Source organism: Globicephala melas, chromosome X (genome assembly GCF_963455315.2).
Source record: "Globicephala melas chromosome X, mGloMel1.2, whole genome shotgun sequence".
NCBI lineage: Eukaryota > Metazoa > Chordata > Mammalia > Artiodactyla > Delphinidae > Globicephala > Globicephala melas.
In genome coordinates this window covers 4050555-4072483 of record NC_083335.1, presented here as the reverse complement: position 1 = coordinate 4072483, position 21929 = coordinate 4050555, and the positions used below count along the sequence as shown (strand labels likewise).

At 50.8% G+C, this 21929-nt stretch overlaps 1 protein-coding gene and 1 pseudogene across 3 annotated transcripts in view; both read right to left on the bottom strand.

Annotated features, from left to right (window-relative positions):
* Nucleotides 1–11731, bottom strand: part of CD99L2 (CD99 molecule like 2) — a 112362-nt gene extending 100631 nt beyond the window's left edge. The window contains exon 1 of one of the 3 annotated variants that reach the window (XM_060292922.1): nt 11488–11731. In XM_060292922.1, the coding sequence (XP_060148905.1) occupies nt 11488–11554 (67 nt within the window). In that variant the 5' untranslated portion in view covers nt 11555–11731. The remainder of the gene's footprint in view (nt 1–11487) is intronic. The other 2 variants (XM_060292921.1, XM_030846966.2) reach the window with 2 other exon arrangements.
* Nucleotides 11732–20569: 8838 nt separating this feature from the next.
* LOC115847273 (translationally-controlled tumor protein pseudogene) lies at nt 20570–21085 on the bottom strand (annotated as a pseudogene).
* Nucleotides 21086–21929: the final 844 nt, after the last annotated feature.

Below are 21929 nucleotides of genomic sequence, written 5' to 3'. Positions count from 1 at the left end.
TGAAATGCCACTTGCAGCAACATGGATGAACCTAGAGATGATCATAAGTGAAGTAAGTCAGAGAAAGACAAATATCATATCACTTATATGCGGAATTTAAAATATGACACAAATAAACTTACTCACAAACAGAGAACAGACATGTGATTGCCAAGGGGGAGGGGGGTGGGGGAGGGCTGGATTGGGAGTTTGGGATTAACAGATGCAAACTGTTATATATAGAATGGATAAACAACAAGGTCCTACTGTAGGGCACAGGGAATTCCATTCAGTATCCTGTGATAAACCATAATGGAAAAGAATATGAAAAAGAATGTATATATATGTATAACTGAATTACTTTGCTGTACAGCAGAAATTAACAACATTCTAAACCAAGTATACTTCAATAAGTTAAAAACAAAAAAGAACCAGTACCCTAGAGAAATGTGTACATATCTACATAAGAATGGTTATGACAGAACTGCTTGAAACATTCAAAAACTGGAAACAACCCAAACATCCATCAGTAAGAGAACAAGGGACTTCCCTGGTGGCACGGTGGTTAATAATCCTCCTGCTAATGCAGGGGACATGGGTTCGAGCCCTGGTCCAGGAAGATCCCACATGCCACGGGGCAACTAACCCTGGGCACCACAACTACTGAGCCTACGTGCCACAACTACCGAAGCCTGCGCACTAGAGCCTGCGCTCCACAACAAGAGAAGAAACGGCAATGAGAAGCACAAAAGCCTACATAGAGTGTAATTCCATTTCTACAAGGATACAGGACAGGCCAAACTAAACTATTTAGGGCCACATGCATACGTGGTAGAAGTATCAAGCAAAAAAACATGACTGCACAAAAGGCAGGCTAGTGTCACCTCTGGGGGGAGGGTGCGTCTGTGATCAGGAGAGGCACACAGAGGTCCACGTGGGTGCTGTCAACATTCTATTTCTTGGCCTGATTGGTGATGACACAGATCTTCACTTTATACTTACTTGTTAAAGGCCTTGCACACTTTTCTATATCTGTCATATTTCACAATAAGGGAAAAAGCTATACACACAGGTCAATACTAATAATGTGAAATATATATGTCTACAGAGAAAAAAACTACTACCGAAATATGGTATTCCAGGGAATTCCTTGGCTGTCCAGTGGTTAGGACTCAGCGCTGTCACTGCCAGGACCCGGGTTCAATCCCTGGTAGGAGAACTAAGATCCCGCAAGCCGTGCAGTGCGGCAAAAAAAAAAAAGTTAAAAAAAAAGAAATACCGTATTCCAACATGCTAACAGTGGTTAACCCTGGGTTATGGGGTTTGCATTTTCTCGACACCTTTCTACATCTTCAAAGTTTACTACAAAGAGCACATATCACTCACGTAACCATGTAAACACCTGGTATTATCAGACTTCATTATAGTTTTTAGCTTACTGGAGGGTATGTCATTTTATCTTATTACAGGTTAATTTGCATCTCCCCTATTACTAATGAGGTTGAGCATCTTTTCATATGTTTGTTGTCCAATTTGATTTCTTCTTTTATGAATTGCCTGGTCAAGTCTTTGGCTCATTTTTCTGTTTATTCTTTTTCACCGGTTCTCAGAAAACTGTAAAACATATTTAAAAAGACAAGGTCGTCAGCTAAAACTGAAGCTAATGAAGGTCAACACAAACTAGGTGGGACAAGCCACCTGTGGGGATCTATGCAGAAAATAACTACCTAAGGAGATTGGCGATGCGTCCGACCTAACTAGGATGAGCTCAAAGCTCACCAAGGAGCCTACGGTGTTTTCCTGGTTGGCTGTGACCTGATTTACTCTCACATGTGTATCCTGAGGCAATGTGACGATGACAGAAAACTCCAGTGGCTCATGAGGAACTGAAAATGGAGAGTGGAATCACAAAGAATACGTCTGTCTGTACAGCAGCGGGTCTCAACCTGGGCGGTTCCGCTCCCAGGGCCCACTGAGCAATGTCTGCACTCATTTGGGGTTGGCTGACTTGGGAGGGGGCACTACTGGCATCTAGTGGGGAGAAGCCAAGAATGCTGCTAAATACCTTATGATGCACAGGACAGCCCCCACGATGAATTCTCCCGCCCCAAGTGTCAACAGTGCCATTGCTGAGAAGCCCTGCTCAACGGCCTCTATCTGGGGTAAAACCGCTCCACCTTTCATGACCCTTCTCCAAGTAGAAACAGTCAAATCCCCGAGCTGTCCCACCCTGATGGGGGTACTCCAAAGCCCTTGAGACCCACCATGCAACTCCCTCGAGACCCATCATGCAACTCCCTCGAGACCCAACATGCAACTCCCTTGAGACCCACCATGCAACTCCCTCGAGACCCACCATGCAACTCCCTTGAGACCCACCATGCAACTCCCTTGAGGCCCACCATGCAACTCCTTCTAGCCAGAGGAGAGGGCAAACAAGAAGATGCCAAGGCGATGGACTGCTTAACATACTGGAGGAGCAGCAAGCCAGCCCCGGGCAGGGCCGGGAGGCAAGGTCAGAGCATGCGTAGCCCCCATTCTGCTGGAACTTGTAGGCCACAGAGGGCTTTAGATTTTATTTTCATTACAACTGGAAGCCACTGGAGGGTTCTGGGCAGAGGGATGCAATGCGATTTAGGTCTCTAAAGATGGTCTGGCTGCTGTGTAGAGTCTGGACTGTAGGGGGCAGAAGTGAACTCTGAGACACCTGTTGGGAGGTCACTGCCAGGGCTCCAGTGAGAGGGGACAGTGGCCCAGCCAAGGGAGGTAGCCAGAGAGGAGGTGAAACAGGTGGGAGGCTGGATGATTCCGAGGGTGGGCACAGGCGTGGTCTGCTGACAGATCAGATGGGGGCCATGAAGGAAAGAAAGCCATGGAGGAGTGGCCAGAGCCCCTAGCAGAATGGGGCTGCCAGTTACTCAGGTGGGAGGAGCAGGTTTGGAGGCAGCCAGCAGCAGCTCAGTTTTGCACTGGGTCTTCAGTGACACGTATGAGCAAGGGTAATGGTCAAAATAACTTAACATGGCTGCACAGGGCACGGACCCTTTGGTTGCTGGATTATGGGGAGGTCCAGGAATCCTGAGGGAAGGGCGAGGACTCAGTTGGTGAGAGGGGAGAACAGATGAACCCGAAGAATTTCAGTAACTTAACACCAGCAAGACATCAGACAACCACGTGGGGATGTTGAATGCAAGAGCCTGGAGGTCAAGAGAGATCAGAGCTGGGGATAGAAACTGAAGAGTCAAAAGCTTGAAGATGGGATTTCATTTAAAGCCATGAGGCTGGTGAAAGCACCTGGGAAGCGAGTGCAAGTAAAGCAGGTAGACTAGGCCCAAGGCATCCCCACAAGCCCTAAGGTCAGAGGTGAGGGAGAATGGCAAGGAACGACCAGTGTGGCTTCCCAGAAGCCAAGGGAAGAAAGTGCTTCCAGGGGAGGGTGTCAGATGACCCTTGGACCTAGCCACACTGAAGTCATCACTAACTTTGGCCAGGAGCAGCTGCGAGGGAGGGGTGGGAAGCCAAGTGTTGGGAGGAAATTAATGGGAGCCCCAAACGACTACAAGTCCACATGGTATATTGTATTTTATGAACGAAAGATTAAAATATAGTTCTTGTTTGTTTCTTTTTAGGCACTACTTTGGATTTTTGCTTTTTTTCTTTTTTTTAAGCTGGATGACAGAGCCTAATGAATGAATGGTGAGAAAGTAAAAGGGATTTTCCTCCCGAAAGATAGCCCAGAACTCTACAGAAGGCGAATGGGATAGGAAGAGCAACTAAATTAGAATTGCTCCTGGGACAGTTCTTCCTCTGAGCTCACTGGGACTCTGAGCCCAGCTCAGGAATTCCGTGGGCACTTTGGTTCTGGTCAATAAAGGCTTTTGTAAATGAAAGCCCCTGAATGCTCATTAGAACCAATGCAAGCAAGGCAGCCCTTAGGCAGGTGGCCTCTTTCCCATTCTCCTCCCCTCTGGGAAGCCTAACTTGGCTAATATCTTGACAACACAGCCTATTTGCACTAGCAGTTAATTGGCTACTCCAACAATTCTGTGAGGCCGACAAAGCAGAGGTCAGCAGCCTCTTGGTGCAGATAAGGCAACTGTGGCCAGCAAATGGTGGGGCCACACTGGAATGCAGGCCTGTGTTAATTCCATCATCCCAGGCTAGCTGAAGCAGCAATAAAAATACAAACAAGGTCAAAATGAGCCCTGAGTGCCTTGGCACTATTTGGGGGGTAATGAATTCCGCACTGCAACAATGTTTATTGCTGAGGGTACCGCCTCTAAGTTGGAAAACAGTCCCAAACAACCACCTTGGAATGCCAGCCAGAGGCTGTCTGGCCGCTCCTTTAAACAGATGTTCACTGAGCTGCAGCACTCCTCTCTGTGGGATTCCACTACAGTTTTCAAAGTGTTTTTGTTTTAAAGTTGCAGAACCCTGTGACATCTGACGAGCAGCCCCATGTAGAAAACAAACAAAAGGAGAGCTCAAAACTACTTGAGGGCTTCCCTGGTGACACAGCAGTTAAGAATCCGCCTGCCGATGCAGGGGACACGGGTTCGAGCCCTGGTCTGGGAAGATCCCATGTGCCGCGGAGAAACAAAGCCCGTGCGCCACAACTACTGAGCCCGTGTACTGCAACTACTGAAGCCCACGCGCCTAGAGCCCGTGCTCCACAACGAGAGAAGCCACCGCAATGAGAAGCCCGCGACCCGCAACAAAGAGTAGCCCCCGCTCACTGCAACTAGAGAAAGCCCGTGTGCAGCAACAAAGACCCAACGCAGCCAAAACTAAATAAAATAAATTTACATATATTAAAAAAAACTAGTTGAAGGCGGAGTGGCGGTCCAGGCCCACCCATTTCTGCTCTGGTCCTTTCCCCCAACCCGCCTGGGGACAAGGTTAGCCGGCAGCCCACTCCTCCTACTCAGCAAAGGGGCAGGCACAGCCCAAAGAAGAAAGCCTGTCTCCTGTACCCAGACTGCACCTGCTTCAAACGCAGCCATCAGGACTGGGGGGCGGGGCGTAGGAAAGGCCTTTCCGGACACAGCCGGGGGGCCCCCGATACAGGTGGCCCACTACACAGGGCGCACTCTGCAATCTCCTTGAGGAGTCATTTAAAATCAAACGCAGGCCAAAGAAATCCAGCTGCCTTCCAGGGCCCTCAGAGGTGCTTCAAAGCATTCATTGCCACACCAAGGGCACCACCATAATCCAATTTTCTGCACATTTATTTTAAAATCCTGAACTGAGAGCAGATTAGGGATTGATTTAAAATGGCAAAATTGAAACAATGTAAAGAAACACCACAAGCTAGTTTTTTCAAAGAATGAAGAGGACGCTAATATCCACCCCTTAGCTTCTCCTAGCTTCCTCTTGCTGCTGTAACAAATGATGGCCAACGTACTGCTCTACAACGCACACTTCAACCTTACAGTTTGGGAGGTCAGAAGTCCAACGCGGTCTCACTGGGCTGAAATCAAGGTATCGCCAGGGCTGCGTTACTTCTGGAAGCTCTAGGGCAGAGTCTGCGTATTCCTTGGCTCCTGGCCCCTTCCACGTTCAGAGCCAGCAAAGGCAGTGGAATCTTTCGCCCGTGGCATCACTCTGACCCTCGCTCCTCTACCTTCCTCTTCGATATTTAAAGGAACCTCATCCTTTAATTAGCCGGCCTAACCCAGGAGAATCTTATTTTCAGGCCAGCTGATTGGCAACCTAATTCCATCTGCTACCTTAATTCCCCTCTACTGTTGAGGAAGGAGATAGATAGGCCCTGGGTTAACCTGCTGCAACTGGTTTCAACTGGTTTCATGCTGACCCTTTGAGATAAACTACCAACAAGAATTAAGCACCGTGACTGGCTGAAAGACAAAGCAGCCCACCACAGCCTCCTCATTTTTGTGGTCAAGATTTCCCAGCCCAACACATGTGCAGAAGGGGTCCCAGGTCATCCTCTAGTAACCTTGGCCACACTGTAATATCATTAGCATTGCGGGTTTGACCCTTCGCCCTCTCCCCCTGGGTTTTGCTTAGGTGCTCACGAGAAAGATTCAAGATAGTGCTTGAGGGGCTTCCCTGGTGGCGCAGTGGTTGAGAATCCGCCTGCCAATGCAGGGGACACGAGTTCGAGCCCTGGTCCGGGAAGATCCCACGTGCTGCGGAGCAACTAAGCCCGTGTGCCACAGCTACTGACCCAGCGCTCTAGAGCCCACGAGCCACAACTACGGAGCCCACGTGACACAACCACTGAAGCCCACATGCCTGGAGCCCGTGCTCCGCAACAAGAGAAGCCACCGTAATGAGAAGCCCTCACACCGCAACGAAGAGTAGCCCCCGCTCGCCGCAACTAGAGAAAGCCCGCGCGCAGCAACGAAGACCCAAACGCAGCCAAAAATAAATACATAAATTTATTAAAGAAAAAAAATAGTGCTTGGTGGAAGCCTAAATAAGGAATTGCAGATGACATGATCATAGGGGAGAAAAAAGGAGAGTCACCCTCATCTAAACCCCAGAAGACTAACCCCATATTAACCACCTAAGCTACCGCAGAGCGCAAGGCATTGCTACCTCTACTCCATGAGTTTGCCTGTGTGCGCTCCCACATGTACTATGCTTCTAATAAAGTCTGTACCTGCTTTGCAGTCTTAGTCTCTTTGCTGAATTCTCTCCTCAAAGAAGACAAAGACTGAGGTCCTCTTGCCGGCCGAAATCACTATGTAACCTCCCATAGTCACAGGTTCCAGAGATTAGGGCGTGGACATCTTTGGGGGCCATTTGGAACACTGACCTGCGTGAAAGATTTCTCCCCTGTTTCTGTTACGCGTTTAGGATGACTTTAGGCTTTTCCATGCGAACCAAGCTTGGCCAGTCAGTGGACCTGTGAGCCAGCCTCAGGGGGGGCCGAGCCTGGGCTGGGGAACAGGAACCTCCAGAGCCGGGCCTCCCCGCTACACACCAAGAGCAGCAGAGGAATACATAGCGAGTGCAAAGGGGAGGAGTGGACACACAGCAGGGAAAGCACCAACACCAGGCGGGGGAAGAGCCCAGAGCGGGAAAGTCAGTGCGCCTGGAAAGGATCTTTCCTGAACTCACAAAAACCAAAGACAGCTGCTCCCCTGCGAGCTGCCAAACAGCCTCATCACCCTCATCGTCATCACCTCTGCTGGAGGCCCCTCCCCAGTGCCTGCTGACACTGACTCTTGGGTGATTTCTCTGTGTGTGCACGTGTTTAAAAAACACATACATTTTTGTTACCTGGTATCCAAAATGATGGAGGGGATGGGATGTGACCTTTGACAGTGAGGAAGGGGCTGCAAACCAGTCAAAACAGGTGAGACTAAAAGGCAAACAGTCCCTAGACCCTGTCAGTCCACTGCAATGACGGGTGCATAGGGGCAACCCTGAGCCACGCAGGACAGGGACGGTCCCCCCTGTCCAGGATGCACCTTTGCAGGGGCCACTGCTGTACTCAGGCCAATCCTGCAGGTGCCCAGGGGTCTGTCTGGCTCAAACCCAATAGCCCAAGTCAGCCCACAGGGCTTCTGCCTGGATCCCAGCACCACCAGCACTCGCAGCCCCCTCTGCTCTGGCTCTCCCTGGCCCGACCAAACTCAGGGGCCCTGAAGACCAACCCCAACCCAGGGGTCACATGCTGCCACCTCCCTCATTTGTTCTGCTTGGACTGCAGTGAATTTATTTTATTTTATTTTTTTATTTTTATGTTTTTGCATTACGCGGGCCTCTCACTGTTGTGGCCTCTCCCGTGCGGAGCACAGGCTCCGGACGCGCAGGCTCAGCGGCCATGGCTCACGGGCCCAGCCGCTCCGTGGCATGTGGGGTCTTCCTGGACCGGGGCACGAACCCGTGTCCCCTGCATCGGCAGGCGGACTCTCAACCACTGCGCCACCAGGGAAGCCCACAGTGAATTTATTTTAAACGGAGATATAATCCACATACCATACAACTCACCCTTTCAAAGCGTACAATCTAGTGGTTCTTGGTACATTCACAAGGTTGTACGACCGCCACCTCTATCCAGTTCCAGAACATTTCCATCACCCTAAAAGGAAACCTGGTACCTATTAAGCAGTCACTCTTCATTCCCCTTAGACCCTGGCAACCACTAACCTACTTTTTGTCTCTATGGATTTGCCAACTCTGGACATTACATATAAACGGAATCATGCAATATGTGGGCTTTTGTGTCTGGTTCCCTTCACTTAGCATAATCCTTTCAAGGTTTGCCCTGTATTTTTTAAATGTGGCTCGGAATAATAGTCACTAGCACAGAGCTCACTCGGAGCCAGGTGCTGTGCTAAGTACTTTATCCATTTGCACTCATTTAATCCTAGTAACAACCCCATGGGGCGGATGGGGGTATTATCCCCATTTTCCAGATGAGGAAACTGAGGCACCAAGCAGTTAGCGACTTGCCCTGCAACGTGGTAGCGCTGGGCAGCCTTGCTCTGCAGCTGGGACTCTCCCCCTTGGCCGGGCTACCTCTCTTTTAAAGGAGCAGGCACTTGGAGATCTGCCAACAGGCTCATCACACATTCTTGGCCACAGCTCACATTTCTGTCACCTGCCCCATCACTGGATATATCTGCATTTATGACCCCTCCTTTGGTTACTCAGATAAACCTGGGTTCAAGTCCAAAACCTCACTGGACCACGTTTTGCATCTGAGTTATGGGTTACCACTCAGTTACTTTTCAAGGCTGTATGCAAACAGCCATTATGAACATCAGGGAACAAGATGGGTCACAGTGCCAAGCTTTCAGGCTAGTTAGGAGGTGTAAACGTGTGTGAGGCACTGAGGGCCTGGCGCATGGAAGACACTGGGGAAGTGGAGCCCTCGTATGACTGTTACCCACCCGAACCACTGAGATTCTTCTCCCCGGAAGTCAAAAGCACCGCTTCCCATTTCTGTAGGTGCAGACAGGTGACGTACCTGTCCTCAGACGATTTTTCAGAACTAGTAAAATACACAGTGAACTAAAAGCCCATCTGTAATTAGAACAGGAATGACTTGTTCACCACCTTTTAAACTCCTGGGAGCCTAAAATCTGTCTCAGCTTGCCCGAGTCCGTGCGGATTTCACAATCGGGCTTCGAGGCTCTGAGTGTCTCCTGAGGCCTGCCAGGCTTTCTAGGTCACACCTCATTACCGAGGAGCAGGACCAAGAAGAAAGTGGCTCTTGGGCAGACCCACCTGATCCACCACCTGGGGGCTCCCGGAGAGCCAGTGGGTACCTAACTGAGACCTGCTTTGTGTTTCTTCATTTTGACACAGTAGCTCTGAAACTGTAACTGCCCGGATCCCCAGAGGGGACCAGTGCAAAACCGGTATTTGTCAGGTTGTTCTGCACAAAAGATCCAGGAAACTGGGGCCCTACCTTGAAGCAAAAGCTTCTTCTGGTTCAGCGTTAATTAAAATTTTAAAAGATCACTGGCTAGCAATCTTAAATGGGTGGGATCCTGGCTCTATCCTTCCGAGTTATGTGACATGGGGCCCCTCATCTGGAAGGCGGGGATTATACCTAACAAGCCAAACTCCTGGGGCAACTAAAAAATATATATGTGAAGTGGTACACAGCAAGCACTCAGGAGATGGTAGCTGGTGGCAGGGCTGCAAATCTGAGGGTGACACACGCCTGGTTCCCTCGAGATACCTTTATGAGTTGTTAGGTCTTATACAGATGAGCAAACCGAACCAAGTTCAGAGCACTTTCCCAAGGCCACTTGGCCAGTAAGGTGTAGGAGGAGGGCAGCCTCCAGGTGTAAAGGCATTATGCCTAGTACTTAAAAGCAAGGACAGTGGAATCAGACAAGCCTGGAATCAAATCGTAGCTTTGCCACCTGAGGCAAGTTACTTCACCTCTGTGCGCCTCCGTTTCCTCATCTGTAAAACGGCTGCACCCATTTGCCGTTTCCCCCACCACTTTGTAAATCACCTAGTGTAACCCGTGATGATGAAAACCTGACACCTCATCATTTAAATTCCTCACCTTCTCAACGTGCCTACCATGTTGAAGACTTGCAGAAGACAGCCTTGAAGGGAGCATCATTTTTCGAACTTTTTTGCGCTTCCACTTTAAAATGTCCCATATCATTAGATGCAAGTTAATCAAGTGATCATACTTTTCCCCACAAATGCATCATAAACAAAATAAAAATCTTAACCCCAAAGGGAAAAATGAAACAAAATTCAACAACCCTGTAACTTGCTTTATTATTCTTCACTGCACTTATATAGATTGCGATGTTTGCACTTATTTTCTCCCGCGTCAGGATGTCAGCTCCACGAGGACAGAGCCTGAATTTTGTTCACGGCTGCAGCATCAGTGTCTAGAACAGAGCCTGGCACCTTTGTTGAATGCTGAATGGCTCTCCTTGTACAGACTCCAGGAGGGCTGCCCGCATGAGAAACATTTCTACATCTTTTGCAAAACTGCCTTGGACTGTCTAGTGTTTTCCAGTGTTCCTTATAAGTAACATAACCCTCACTAGAACGCACTTAGAGGACACGGTTTTGTTTTTGCTGAGCTCATGTGTTTTTAACTAGCTGAATCTGCCTTTGTGTCAGGAAGCTCAGAGCACAATTCTGTGCTCAACTGCAGTGTTTTCCTCAACCTCTTTTTCTGATGTGGAGATGAGGTAAGTTAAGTGTAAGAAGATTCTGCTGGGACTCCTTGGCGACCCTATTTTTAACCACAGACTGCATTTATTCTAAGAAGATGCTTCTCAAACTTAAATGTGCCTGCGAATTACCCGGGGATCTAGTTAATGCAGAATCTGACTCAGTAGGTCAGGGGCGGGGCCTGAGATGCTGCTTTCCTAACAAGTCCCAAGAGATGTCCTTGCGGGCCTTGGACCACACTTTGAGTAGCGAGGGTCTAAGAAACTTGCTTCCTTGATTTGGTAGAATTTCTCTCTCCTCCTCCTTGGCAAAATAACACCAATGGCTCGAAAACTGGGGCGGGTACCAGAAGCTCCTGGGGAACTGGTTAGACTTACACACCGCCGTTCCCCGTCCACCCCCCATCCCCGCCGAGATCCTGACAAAGCAGGAGTGAGCACAGGAAGCTCGCCAGGTGCTTCTGCTGCAGGTGGCCTGGAAACACATTTTGAGAAGCCCTGCTCAGGGAATGAGTGCTCTCTTCAAGGTTTTTCCAACGGCAATCTCCTGGGAACAGGTGTTGTCACCGGCGGAGACACCTTGTTCAGGATTTTAAGGGGGGAGTATCCCGCTGTTTCTAGCCCAGCACCAGGAGGGGTCCAGGTCCCTCCCCACCGGCCACATGGGCTGCGGCAGGGTCAGCCCCCGCGGGCTCGGGGCTAGCCCCCCAGCCCCATCCTCCCGCACTGCCCCGCCTGCCCGCCGGCAGCCTCCGCAGCAGGCCCTCGGGCGGGGGCCGAGCCGCTCATGCGCACCACCGGGCCCGCGGGGCGCAGGGCCCCCGCCCCACGGGCCCAGAGGGCGGGGTCCCCGCGTGCCCCCCGCCCGCCTTACCTCTCTGGACCAGAGTGGCCAAGGAGAAAGCGAGGCAGATGAGGAACGCCGAGTGCCAGGCCACCATGGCTGGGAGCGGGCGGACGGGGCCCAGAGGAGCACAGTTAGCGCGAGAGCGCCCGAGGGGGTGATCGGGGAGGAGCCGGGAAGGAGGAGGAGGAGCAGAAGAGGGAGGAACCCTGCCGCTACTGCAGGGCCTCGCCCAGAACCGGCGCGCGCGCGGCGCGGCCCCGGGAGGGAGGAGGAGGGGCGCGCGCGAGCTCTGGCGTCGGGGCGTGCCCGACGGAGACGAGGTGAGGTGGGGTGGGACTGCGACTGTGGTGCGAGGGGCGGGGCGAGCCTGCAGTCTCGGGGGCGGGGCCTATGCACGAGAGGCGGGGCGGCAACCTGAGGGCGGGGCTGGAGCTTGAGGGGCGGAGCCCGCGGGCACCCAGCAGGTTAGGCTGTCTGGGTCCCGGCCAGCGCCGGCCCGCGACCCGCGGGCCCCTTCACACCACTCCCTCGAAAGGGAAGTCTCAGAGGTGGTCCCTGCGGGCCCGGAGCAGTGAGTCAACAGTGGCTGGGGAGACGGAGGCGCTGGCAACAAGGGTATGCAGTGATTTCCACCCGGCGCGCCAGACTCCTCTAGGGCCCGGAGCAGGACCCGAGGCGGCGCACAAGCCTGGTGCGTTCTGCCAGCCGGGTGACCTTGAACAGGGCTCTTCCCCTTCTGGCCTTGGTGTCCCCCCGGTCACCAAGGGGTCCCTCCAGCTGCGGCTCCAGGACCCGGCACCCGCGGTCCGGCACCCGTCGCCTTGGCGGAACTTGTTTGTCGGCACCGCCGTCTGCCTTCCCACTTAGCTGATCCTGCAATGGAGCCCTGCCCAGAGATGAAAGGAAAGGGCCATTTTCGTGGCTGGCCGCGGTTGGCAAACAGCGGCACGTCTGGAGGAAACGAGCCTGAGGCCGGGGGCGCGGGGGACAGGCGAGAGGGAAGTTGCGGGCTGACCTGGAGCCGAGCGCCGCGGGCCCGGGGGAGGAAGGAGGAGGGACAGGGTCAGCTCCCCCGAGGCTTTGATGAATGCGCTGAAAGCGCGAGTTCACATCTGCAGAGTCGATCTGTAAACGTGCTCGGTGATCGACACGCGCGCTGCAGCCCTTTCCCATGAACCCCTCCAACCGAGTCCATCTTCAGGACCGGGTGAAATCAGATTCCAACACTGACTGTAACAGCAAAATGCCCGCTGCAGCCTTTGACGTGAACGCTCTCAAGAAGGGCTCCGGCTGCAGCCGGCTTTCAAAGACAAAGAGAAAGCGCCGCTGCTCCCCGGAGTCGTCGAGCCTGTCCCTGCCATTATTCGACACAGGCTGCCCTGGGCTACATCCTCCTTGAGGGTGGCTACTACCATCTCCCCGCAGTGTCCCTTCGGAAGGCTTCCTGTGTCTCCCACAGGGCCGCACCTCCATACTCCCCCAGAGGCTTCCCCAACCCTCTGAGCCATAGTAGGGGGCGGGGGTCTCCCTGAGATGGAGCCAAAATCTTTCCCTCTGTGACTTCTTTCCATTGCTCTGAATCTTGGGGCTGCAAAAACAAAACATACAAGGAGTGAGTGGATATTCTGATTTTCAGGGCAGTGCTTATTCTATGACACTAGCAGGAGAATTAACAGAAATAGCTAGTGGTTATTGAACAGACACATTATATACATGGCATATTCCAGGCATTTTATTCTTATTTTTTATTCCCACAACAACTTCATGTATCACCTCAATAATTAATGAAGGAAAAGGAGCAAAATGGAGATTCCTTGAGGTTGCGGAGTTAACCAGGTCCAGTCCCATAGTGTCAAAGGGGGGCAGGGGGATCACCAGGAACCCCAGCAGGTGAATGGCTAAGAACATGTGCTTCCGAGCCAGACAGAGTGGCGATCCTGGTTGGATGCAATAAGGTCGTGCCAAGGATTAAATGAGATACTGGAAAGCAAGTGGCCTCGGACACAGTGAGCGGAGACGCATTACTTGTTACTCTTGTAACAGCTAAAGAAATACTGGCTACTGTGAGGTTGGGCAGTTGCTGTGTATTCCAGGATGCGAATATGCCCCCAGTTTTCCCACTAACTCCAGGTGCCCTGTGCCATTCCCTTGCCCTCGGGCTTCAGGAGTCCCACCTGTAAGGAGGGCACTAGACATCATGCTCTTTTAGAGCCCTTCAGGCTCTGATGGGTGAACCTCAGCACCTACACACTCAGCTACCTGAGGAGGCTTGAGGAAGTGAGGAAAATGCGGCCTCTAAGTGAGGCATCTCAGTCACTCGCAGCTGGGGCTCTAACTGGTCGATGTGTAGTAGAGATACCTCAATCCCAGCAGCAAGACACTGGCCACAGTGTAACATGCAGGAAGCCTGTTTTCTAGCTCAGGGGTGGTTGGCACACCAGCCTGCAGGTCAAATACAGTCCACCCGCCCGTTTGTATGACCTGCAAACTAGGAATGCTATTTGTACCTTTAAATGGTTGAAAAAATCAAAAGAAGGTTATTTTGTGACAGGGGACGTTTAGACGAAATTCACGTGTCAGGATCCATGAAGTGGTGGGAACACAGCCCCACGCATTCGTTTCTGTATTGTCTGTGGCTGTTTTTCTGCTACCACCGCAGAATTGAGTAGTTGCAACAGAGACCATGGAGCCCACACAGCCTAAAATATCTACTACCTAGCGCTTTACAGAAAAAGTGTGTTGGCCTCCATTCTAGCAAATTGAACTATGGCAAGGATGAATAGTAACAGGCGATGGTGCGGGGCCTAAAGAGTGTGCTCCTGTAGAACAGGGGATGAGCACAGGAGCTGGCACCGGAACAAGAAGCAACAGAAAAGGATCGTGTTTATCATGTGCCAAAAGACACCCACTCAAAAGAACCCAAAGAACAAAAAAACAGGCCTTTAGTCAAAATATTGCAAATGTCCGAGGTCAGTTATCCTGCCAGATAACTCTCCCTATGTAAAATGACTCATCCGAGCCCTGGTTTGTCTCTCAGTCTCTTATAAGTTAGGTTAGTGTGAGTCTGAGGGAACCGATGACATCACCTACCAGCCTAAGGACCTCCCTGGAACTTGGTGAGCCTCTCCAGTAGCAGCTACCCTGCTGAACTGCAATTGATCGTGGAGCTGATTTACATACAGGAAATTCTACACCTAGAAACCATGATTCTGTGCCCCCTGAATACACACACTCCCCACTGCCGGTGCATGTGGTGCTGGGACTGACCCCCCGCCAAGCCTGCCTTGTCTCCACACCACCCTCCTTCTACTCCTCTCCCCTTCCTGAACTTCTCATATCCTGCAGATGTTCACCACTTGGAAAACCATTTGGCCTGACGAGCTCCTCTCCTAAAACACCCACCTCTCCTCAGCACTGACCTAGGAAGAGAAGTGTGACATGGACAGATGGCCACCAGGCTAGTCTGGGAGTTCAGGAGAGGCACAGATGGAGCTGGGAGGGCTTACGCTAATCTGAGTTACGTAGGCTTCTGAGAGCAAGCCTGGTCTTCCGTCACACCCCACCATGTCCTTAGGAAGATGTGTTCTAAATTCCAGAACAGAACAGCTATTCTCTCACTGTTAGTACAGAGTTCCTGTTATTGCTCCCAAGTGCCACAAACCGCTCCTTGCAAAGTCTCCCAAGGGGGCCACCCTCACCTGTGGCCAAAATTAGACCCACCTGGTAGCATCTGCCCACCAGACCTCTGGAATGGCCTTGCCATCAGCCCCATCACTGTTGAAGGTGCCCATCTGGAGGGCACCACTGTCCATGTCAGCAGCCGATTCCTGATCCTTGGGGCACCAGAGTGGAGACGGAGTCCACGTGAGGGCAGGGGCGAGGGCAAAGGACTTGCCCCGACTCAGGGTCACCCTTTGGCCCCGGGACCCAAGGCAGCTCAGCTTGTGCTCAGGGCTTCAGCAGTCCTTCTGTCTGCTTCCTCTCCTCCCACAGCCTTGGGTCCTAATCCCTTTAACCAAAGTAGTTTGAGGGGCCGGGATGGGCTCCAGAGTAGGTGGGAAAGGGACCAGCACTCCCCCCACCCACCCAGCCCCCCACCATGCGGGCCAGTTAAGAGACAGAATCATTAGAGAAATGCAAATCAAAACTACAATGAGATATCATCTCATACCGGTCAGAATGGCCATCATCAAAAAATCTACAAACAATAAATGCTGGAGAGGGTGTGGAGAAAAGGGAACCCTCTTGCACTGCTGGTGGGAATGTAAATTGATACAGCCACTGTGGAGAACAGTATGGAGGTTCCCTAAAAAACTACAAATAGAACTACCATATAACCCAGCAATCCCACTACTGGGCATATACCCTGAGAAAACCATAATTCAAAAAGAGTCATGTACCAAAATGTTCATTGCAGCTCTATTTACAATAGCCAGGACATGGAAGCAACCTAAGTGTCCATCAACAGATGAATGGATAAAGAAGATGTGGCACATACATACAATGGAATATTACTCAGCCATAAAAAGAAACGAAATTGAGTTATTTGTAGTGAGGTGGATGGACCTAGAGTCTGTCATACAGAGTGAAGTAAGTCAGAAAGAGAAAGACAAATACCGTACGCTAACACATATATATGGAATTTAAGGGAAAAAAAATGTCATGAAGAACCTAGGGGCAAGATGGGAATAAAGACACAGACGTAGAGAATGGACTTGAGGACACGGGGAGGGGGAAGGGTAAGCTGGGATGAAGTGAGAGAGTGGCATGGACATATATACACTACCAAATGTAAAATAGATAGCTAGTGGGAAGCAGCCGCATGGCACAGGGAGATCAGCTCGGTGCTTTGTGACCGCCTAGAGGGGTGGGATAGGGAGGGTGGGAGGGAGGGAGACGTAAGAGGGAAGAGAGATGGGAACATATGTATATGTATAACTGATTCACTTTGTTATAAAGCAGAAACTAGCACACCATTGTAAAGCAATTAGACTCCAATAAAGATGTAAAAAAAAAAAGAGACATAGCCTCCCTGCAAACCGCTGGAATGCAGACAGCCAGCTGCGGGAGCCAGTGCACCAGGGGCTACAACAGTTCCCCAAATGCCTGATAGCAGGGGCGAGTCTTTACCAGTCTCAGGCGATAGGAGAAAGTGAGACTGTTGTGGTAATTCCCCCCCATAAAGCGAGAGTGCTGACCTTTATCCTGAAATCATGGACTTTTCTGGGTACACAGAAGTCCTTTATTTCACGAAAAGATGGCAGTGTTTTGTTCAATGTGCCTGCTTTGCAAAATAAAATGTTGGCAACCCTGCCCATCTCCAAATTTAAAATAAAGAAATCTACTCACCAGTGATATTCACAAGTCTGCGAAGCCCTGGCTATGCCAGCAATATTTAGCCCATCCAGGGCCCTGATACATGGGGATTTTTTGGAACACACCCCATGTGTAAACAGAAGCCCTGAAAATGGATTCTAAAACAATGTTCCCTCTCATATTTTTCGAGTTGTAAGCGAATTATCCCTCGGTCGCCTCCTCCTCTCCACAATGTTCCTATTCTCTCCTCTCTTGGATCTTCTAGTAAGGCAAGGTCAGGCAGAGCCTTGAATGCCATGCTAATGAGCAGAGCTTTGATCCCGAGAACAGAGGGAAGCCGCTGAAGGGTTGTAAGCATTAAGCAGCAGAAAGACAGGGAAAGTGAGGGGCAGGGAGAGTGGTCCACAGGAGTGGCTACTGGCATCATCTTGGCGGAGAAGCTGGGAGCCTGGGGCTGAAGAGAAGTGTCTGGATTCAGGCTATGTATGTGACAGAGGCAACAGTGGCCATAGAAAGGAGAGGATGGCTGTGTCCACCTGGCCCTGTTCTCAGGGAACAAAGGATGTCCAGGGTGCCCTGTGGGGAGGAAACAGGCAACAAGCAGTCAGGTGATAGAGGCAGTTAGAGAGGGGAGCACAGGGCACTGTGGGAGCATCGAAGAGCTGACTTAAAGGAAAAGGAATAGTTCACCGTGCCGATGGCGGGGCATGTGGGTTCCAAGAGAACCGCTGAAGCAAAAGCCGAGAAATGAGCCTTTGAATTTGAACTGCCTGGAGCCAGGTCATGCAGGGTTCCTAGAGCAGGTGAAGTTTGGACTCTATGCAAACGCAACTGGGAACCCCAAAGAGTTTTAAGTGGGGCTGGGGTGAGGCTGCAGGGTGACGAGATCAGATTGGTATTTCATGGTTCCACTTCTTTCAGGAGACTCAGGACGCTGCTGTACAGAACCCAGCATCTGCCTCGGGGCGGGCTGGGATTCCGCTCTCCAGCTCTGTCGCCTGGAGACAAGGCAGTGTGGCCGGTCAGGAGCTTCAGCTTCACAGACAGCGGGCAGATTTGCATCCCGTGTTTCCACAGAACCCCCTCCCTCATTCATTCCTATGGCTACCGCATGCGACCGTTGCTCACCCCTGGAAGGGACCCTTTGACCGGAGCATTTTGTAATCCAGTGCAACAACTTCCCAGGAGACACAAATCATCTCATCCTTTTTGATCCCTGTTAGAATTCCCATTGCGTGTTTGAAGTGTTTTCTTAACACATCGAGGACCACACTACAGTGACGATCATGTCAATGATGGTCACGGTGACAAGAATCCAGGAGGAAAAGAAGACAGGTGCAAAATGCCAGTGGGTCACCACCTAGTTTCAAGGCTCATTACCATGAGAAGGAGTCCTCTGCTCTGGAAATCTAAATGCAGAACACCAACCCGTCTTCTGGAAGCCTGCGTGCCAAGTCAAGCAGGGCAAAGCCTTATACCTGCATATTTTCCTAATTCAAGAGACTGTTCTGTAAATTTCTTCCTAGTGCTCAGTCGAGTTAATATGGAATTTGCATAAGCACTTGGCAAAAAATAACTTATCTCTCTGTAATATTTGTGAGGCAGCATTTCCCACTCTGAACCCTGACCTCTGAAGTACTAGGACTTGACATTTGCCTCCCAAACATGGACCTTATTTAACGCATCCGGTGAAGTCTCCCTGAAGCACTCGGGAGACTCAAACCACAGAAACCAGCGTTTGGCCTCTTTATATCTTTGCATGTCATCGAAGCAGTTGAAGAAACCTCCCGGAAAAAGTTACAGAACGCAAGTGTGGAAACAGCATCTGATTAATAGTAATAACATTGTGTTCAAAAATACCTCTTGTCAGACTTCCCTGGTGGTGCATTGGTTAAGAATCCGCCTGCCAATGCAGGGGACACGGGTTCGAGCCCTGGTCCGGGAAGATCCCACATGCCGCAGAACAACTAGGTCCGTGCACCACAACTACTGAGCCCGTGAGCCACAACTACTGAAGCCCGCGCACCTAGAGCCCGTGCTCCACAACAAGAGAAGCCACCGCAATGAGAAGCCCGCGCACCGCAACGAAGAGTAGGCCCCACTCGCTGCAACTAGAGAAACCCACGCACAGCAACAAAGACCCAACACAGCCACAAATAAATACATAAAATGAATTTTTAAAATAAATAAATAAAAAGTTAAAAACATTTAAAAAATACCTCTTTTCGGTTTTCAATAGGCATCGCCTCCTGTCTAATGGCTTTTCAGGGGGCACTGCAATGTCCAAAACAGGACTGTTCAGCCTTGTCCCCAAAATCATCCTGCCACTCCCTCGAGTGGTCCCCATCTCAGGAAATGGCACCACCGATCTCCCAGTTGCTGGGGCCCCAAATCTAGGAAGCAGCTTCAACCCCTCTCCTAGTCTCACCCACTCCATGACTAAGGCCTGCAAACTCTGTCCCCTAACCAACCTTGGACGTGCGCACCCCTGTCTGTCGGGAATAACTGCCGCCCGTTCTCCACCCGGCAGCCAGAGGGAGCCTCTTAAAAGGTAAATCTAATCATGTTTTTCCTTTGCTTCAAATCCGTCAGTCTCACGTGAAGGACTCTCCATCTCAATCAGAGCAAATCGAAGCTCCTGTCCACGGCCTACAAAGCCCTACGTGAGCTGGCCTGAGCCTGCTGAACTGCTCCGTGCCGCCAGATTTTCCTACCTGTTGCCACTGTCGGCAGTGACCTTCCTGCCGTTCCGGCTGGCTCCGCTCTACCCCTCAGGCCTTAGTAGAACGTACTGCCGCTCCCAGCCCAGGAAGGGTTAAGGGCCCATTCTTTCTACTCCCAAGGCCTCTGCGCTGGACTCTACCTCACTTCCGGCTTACTGCTTTGAAATTTGCTGTCTCCTTCCACTGGTCCCCTGGTTCTCAACCCTAGTGACATGATAGGATCATCAGGGAAGCCTTCTTTCTTTTTAAACGGAGGTAAATTTCACCCTTTTCGAGTATACAATTCAGTGGCGTTTAGTACATTCACAGTATTGCATGACAATCACCTCTATTTACAACACTTCCAGAATATTTCCATCATCCCCAAAGGAAACCCCAACCCATTAGCACTCACTCCCTGTTCCCCTCCCCCAGCCCCTGGCAACCATGAATCTCCTCTCTGTCTCTATGGATTTGCCTATGCTGGACAATTCATACAAATAAATCACATAATATGTGACATTTTGCGTCGGGCTCCCTTCACTCAGCATAACGTGCTTTCTCGGCTTATCCATGCTGCAGCGTGTATTAGGATCTCGTTCCTTTTTATGGATGAATAGTATTCCATTGTACGGACGCACCACATTTTTTTTGAGTTTAAATGCATTTTATTTTTAGACAACCTACATGACATGTTTTTTTTTTCTCAAAAACAATGCCTCCGCTCCAAACAAATCAACATCAAAATGAAGAGCTCCAGGGCTTCCCTGGTGGCGCAGTGGTTGGGAGTCCGCCTGCCGATGCAGGGTACGCGGGTTCGTGCCCCGGTCTGGGAAGATCCCGCATGCCACGGAGCGGCTGGGCCCGTGAGCCATGGCCGCTGGACCTGCGCGTCCGGAGCCTGTGCTCCGCGGAGGGAGGGGCCACGGCAGTGGGAGGCCCGCGTACCGCAAAAAAAAAAAAAAAAAAAAATGAAGAGCTCCAGATGACATCAGTCCCATTTGTCTAAGTCCCGGTGTTGTGTGGATGAAAGGCAGTAGCCAGCCGGTTATGATGAGCAGGTGATAGACCCAAAGTGACAACGAAATTTGTTAACATTTTTCCATTTCTAAACCGTCCTTAAAGAAAATCCTATATGGGGTCACACCGTCCTCACTGCAGTCCAGCAGAGCAGCCATGCCATCTAGATTCATGTTTTCACCAATAAAGAACTGATAGTTTCTGAAATTAGCAAGGATGTGCTTGATCTGTTCTGCCCCTGTCATGACAGGTTTTCCTCTTTCTGGTCTCTGTTCTTCAAGCTTCCCTTTGATTGACTGCATGTAATCTTTGATGTACTTCTTGTAGGCATCTTTTGTGAAGCTGGTTTCCTGCAAGTGATGGTTCATGACAATATCCACACCAGTGGTTACTGTGCTTTCGGTACCTTCTCCCTCGGGGCCTTCAGCGGAGGCATTTCCACCAATGAGCGAGTCATCAATGTTACCCTCTGTCCTACTGACCATCTTCCCCTCCACCCCCAGACACAGGCCGTCCTCGACCTCCTGGATCTTGTAGATGTCGGAGAACATCTCATCATGGCTGATGAGGTCCCGGTAGATGATCATAACGGCGACTAGATGGAGACGACGGCGGTGCTAGCTTAGTAGGAGCCCGGAGCTCAGAGCGAGCGCACTGCAGCCGGAGCGGTGCTTGGGGGGAGGGGGGAGAGGGTGGAAAAAGGGATGCACCATATTTTGTTTATCCAATCCACTGAATTGCTAGGTATCAGGGAAGCTTTTAAAATTATCCCCTGCCAGGCACCACTCTGAGACTTTGATGTGCTTGGCCAGGGTGGGGTAAGGCACTAGTGTTTTTCTAAAACCTCCCCTGGTGATTCTAAGACACAGCAAAGGCTGAGAATCACTGACTGAGACCGTGACTGGCCAAACTAGGGCCCCAGGGCCAAGGGTCGCCTTCTGCCTGTGTTCACATGGGCTGCCAGCTAAGAATGCTTGAGAAAAATAAAAAAGAAGAATATTTTGTGACACGTGCAATGATGCAACATTCAACTTTCCATGTCTATAAGTTTTATTGGCACACATGGCCACACCCATTCATTTACCTATTGTCTATAACTGCTTTTGTTATAGACAAGGGCAGAGTTAAGTAGTTGTGACAGAGACCGTATGGCCCACCAAGCTGAAAATATTTACTATCTGGTCTTTTACAGAAAAAGTTTGTTTCATCCATTCACAGTCCTCTCATACTTGGTCTTTCAGCAGCGGTCGGCACCGTTGATCACCCTACTGCTTGAGACACTTTCTTCACTTGACAGCTAGAAACCCGCTCTCTCCTGGAGCTGCCTCTCTGGAGCTTGGGGAAGCCCCATGGGGGTGGATCCGGGTGCCCAGTGTTTGGGAGCCGGGCCACTTCCACCCCTCATATGGGCACTGGTGGGGGTGTGTGTGA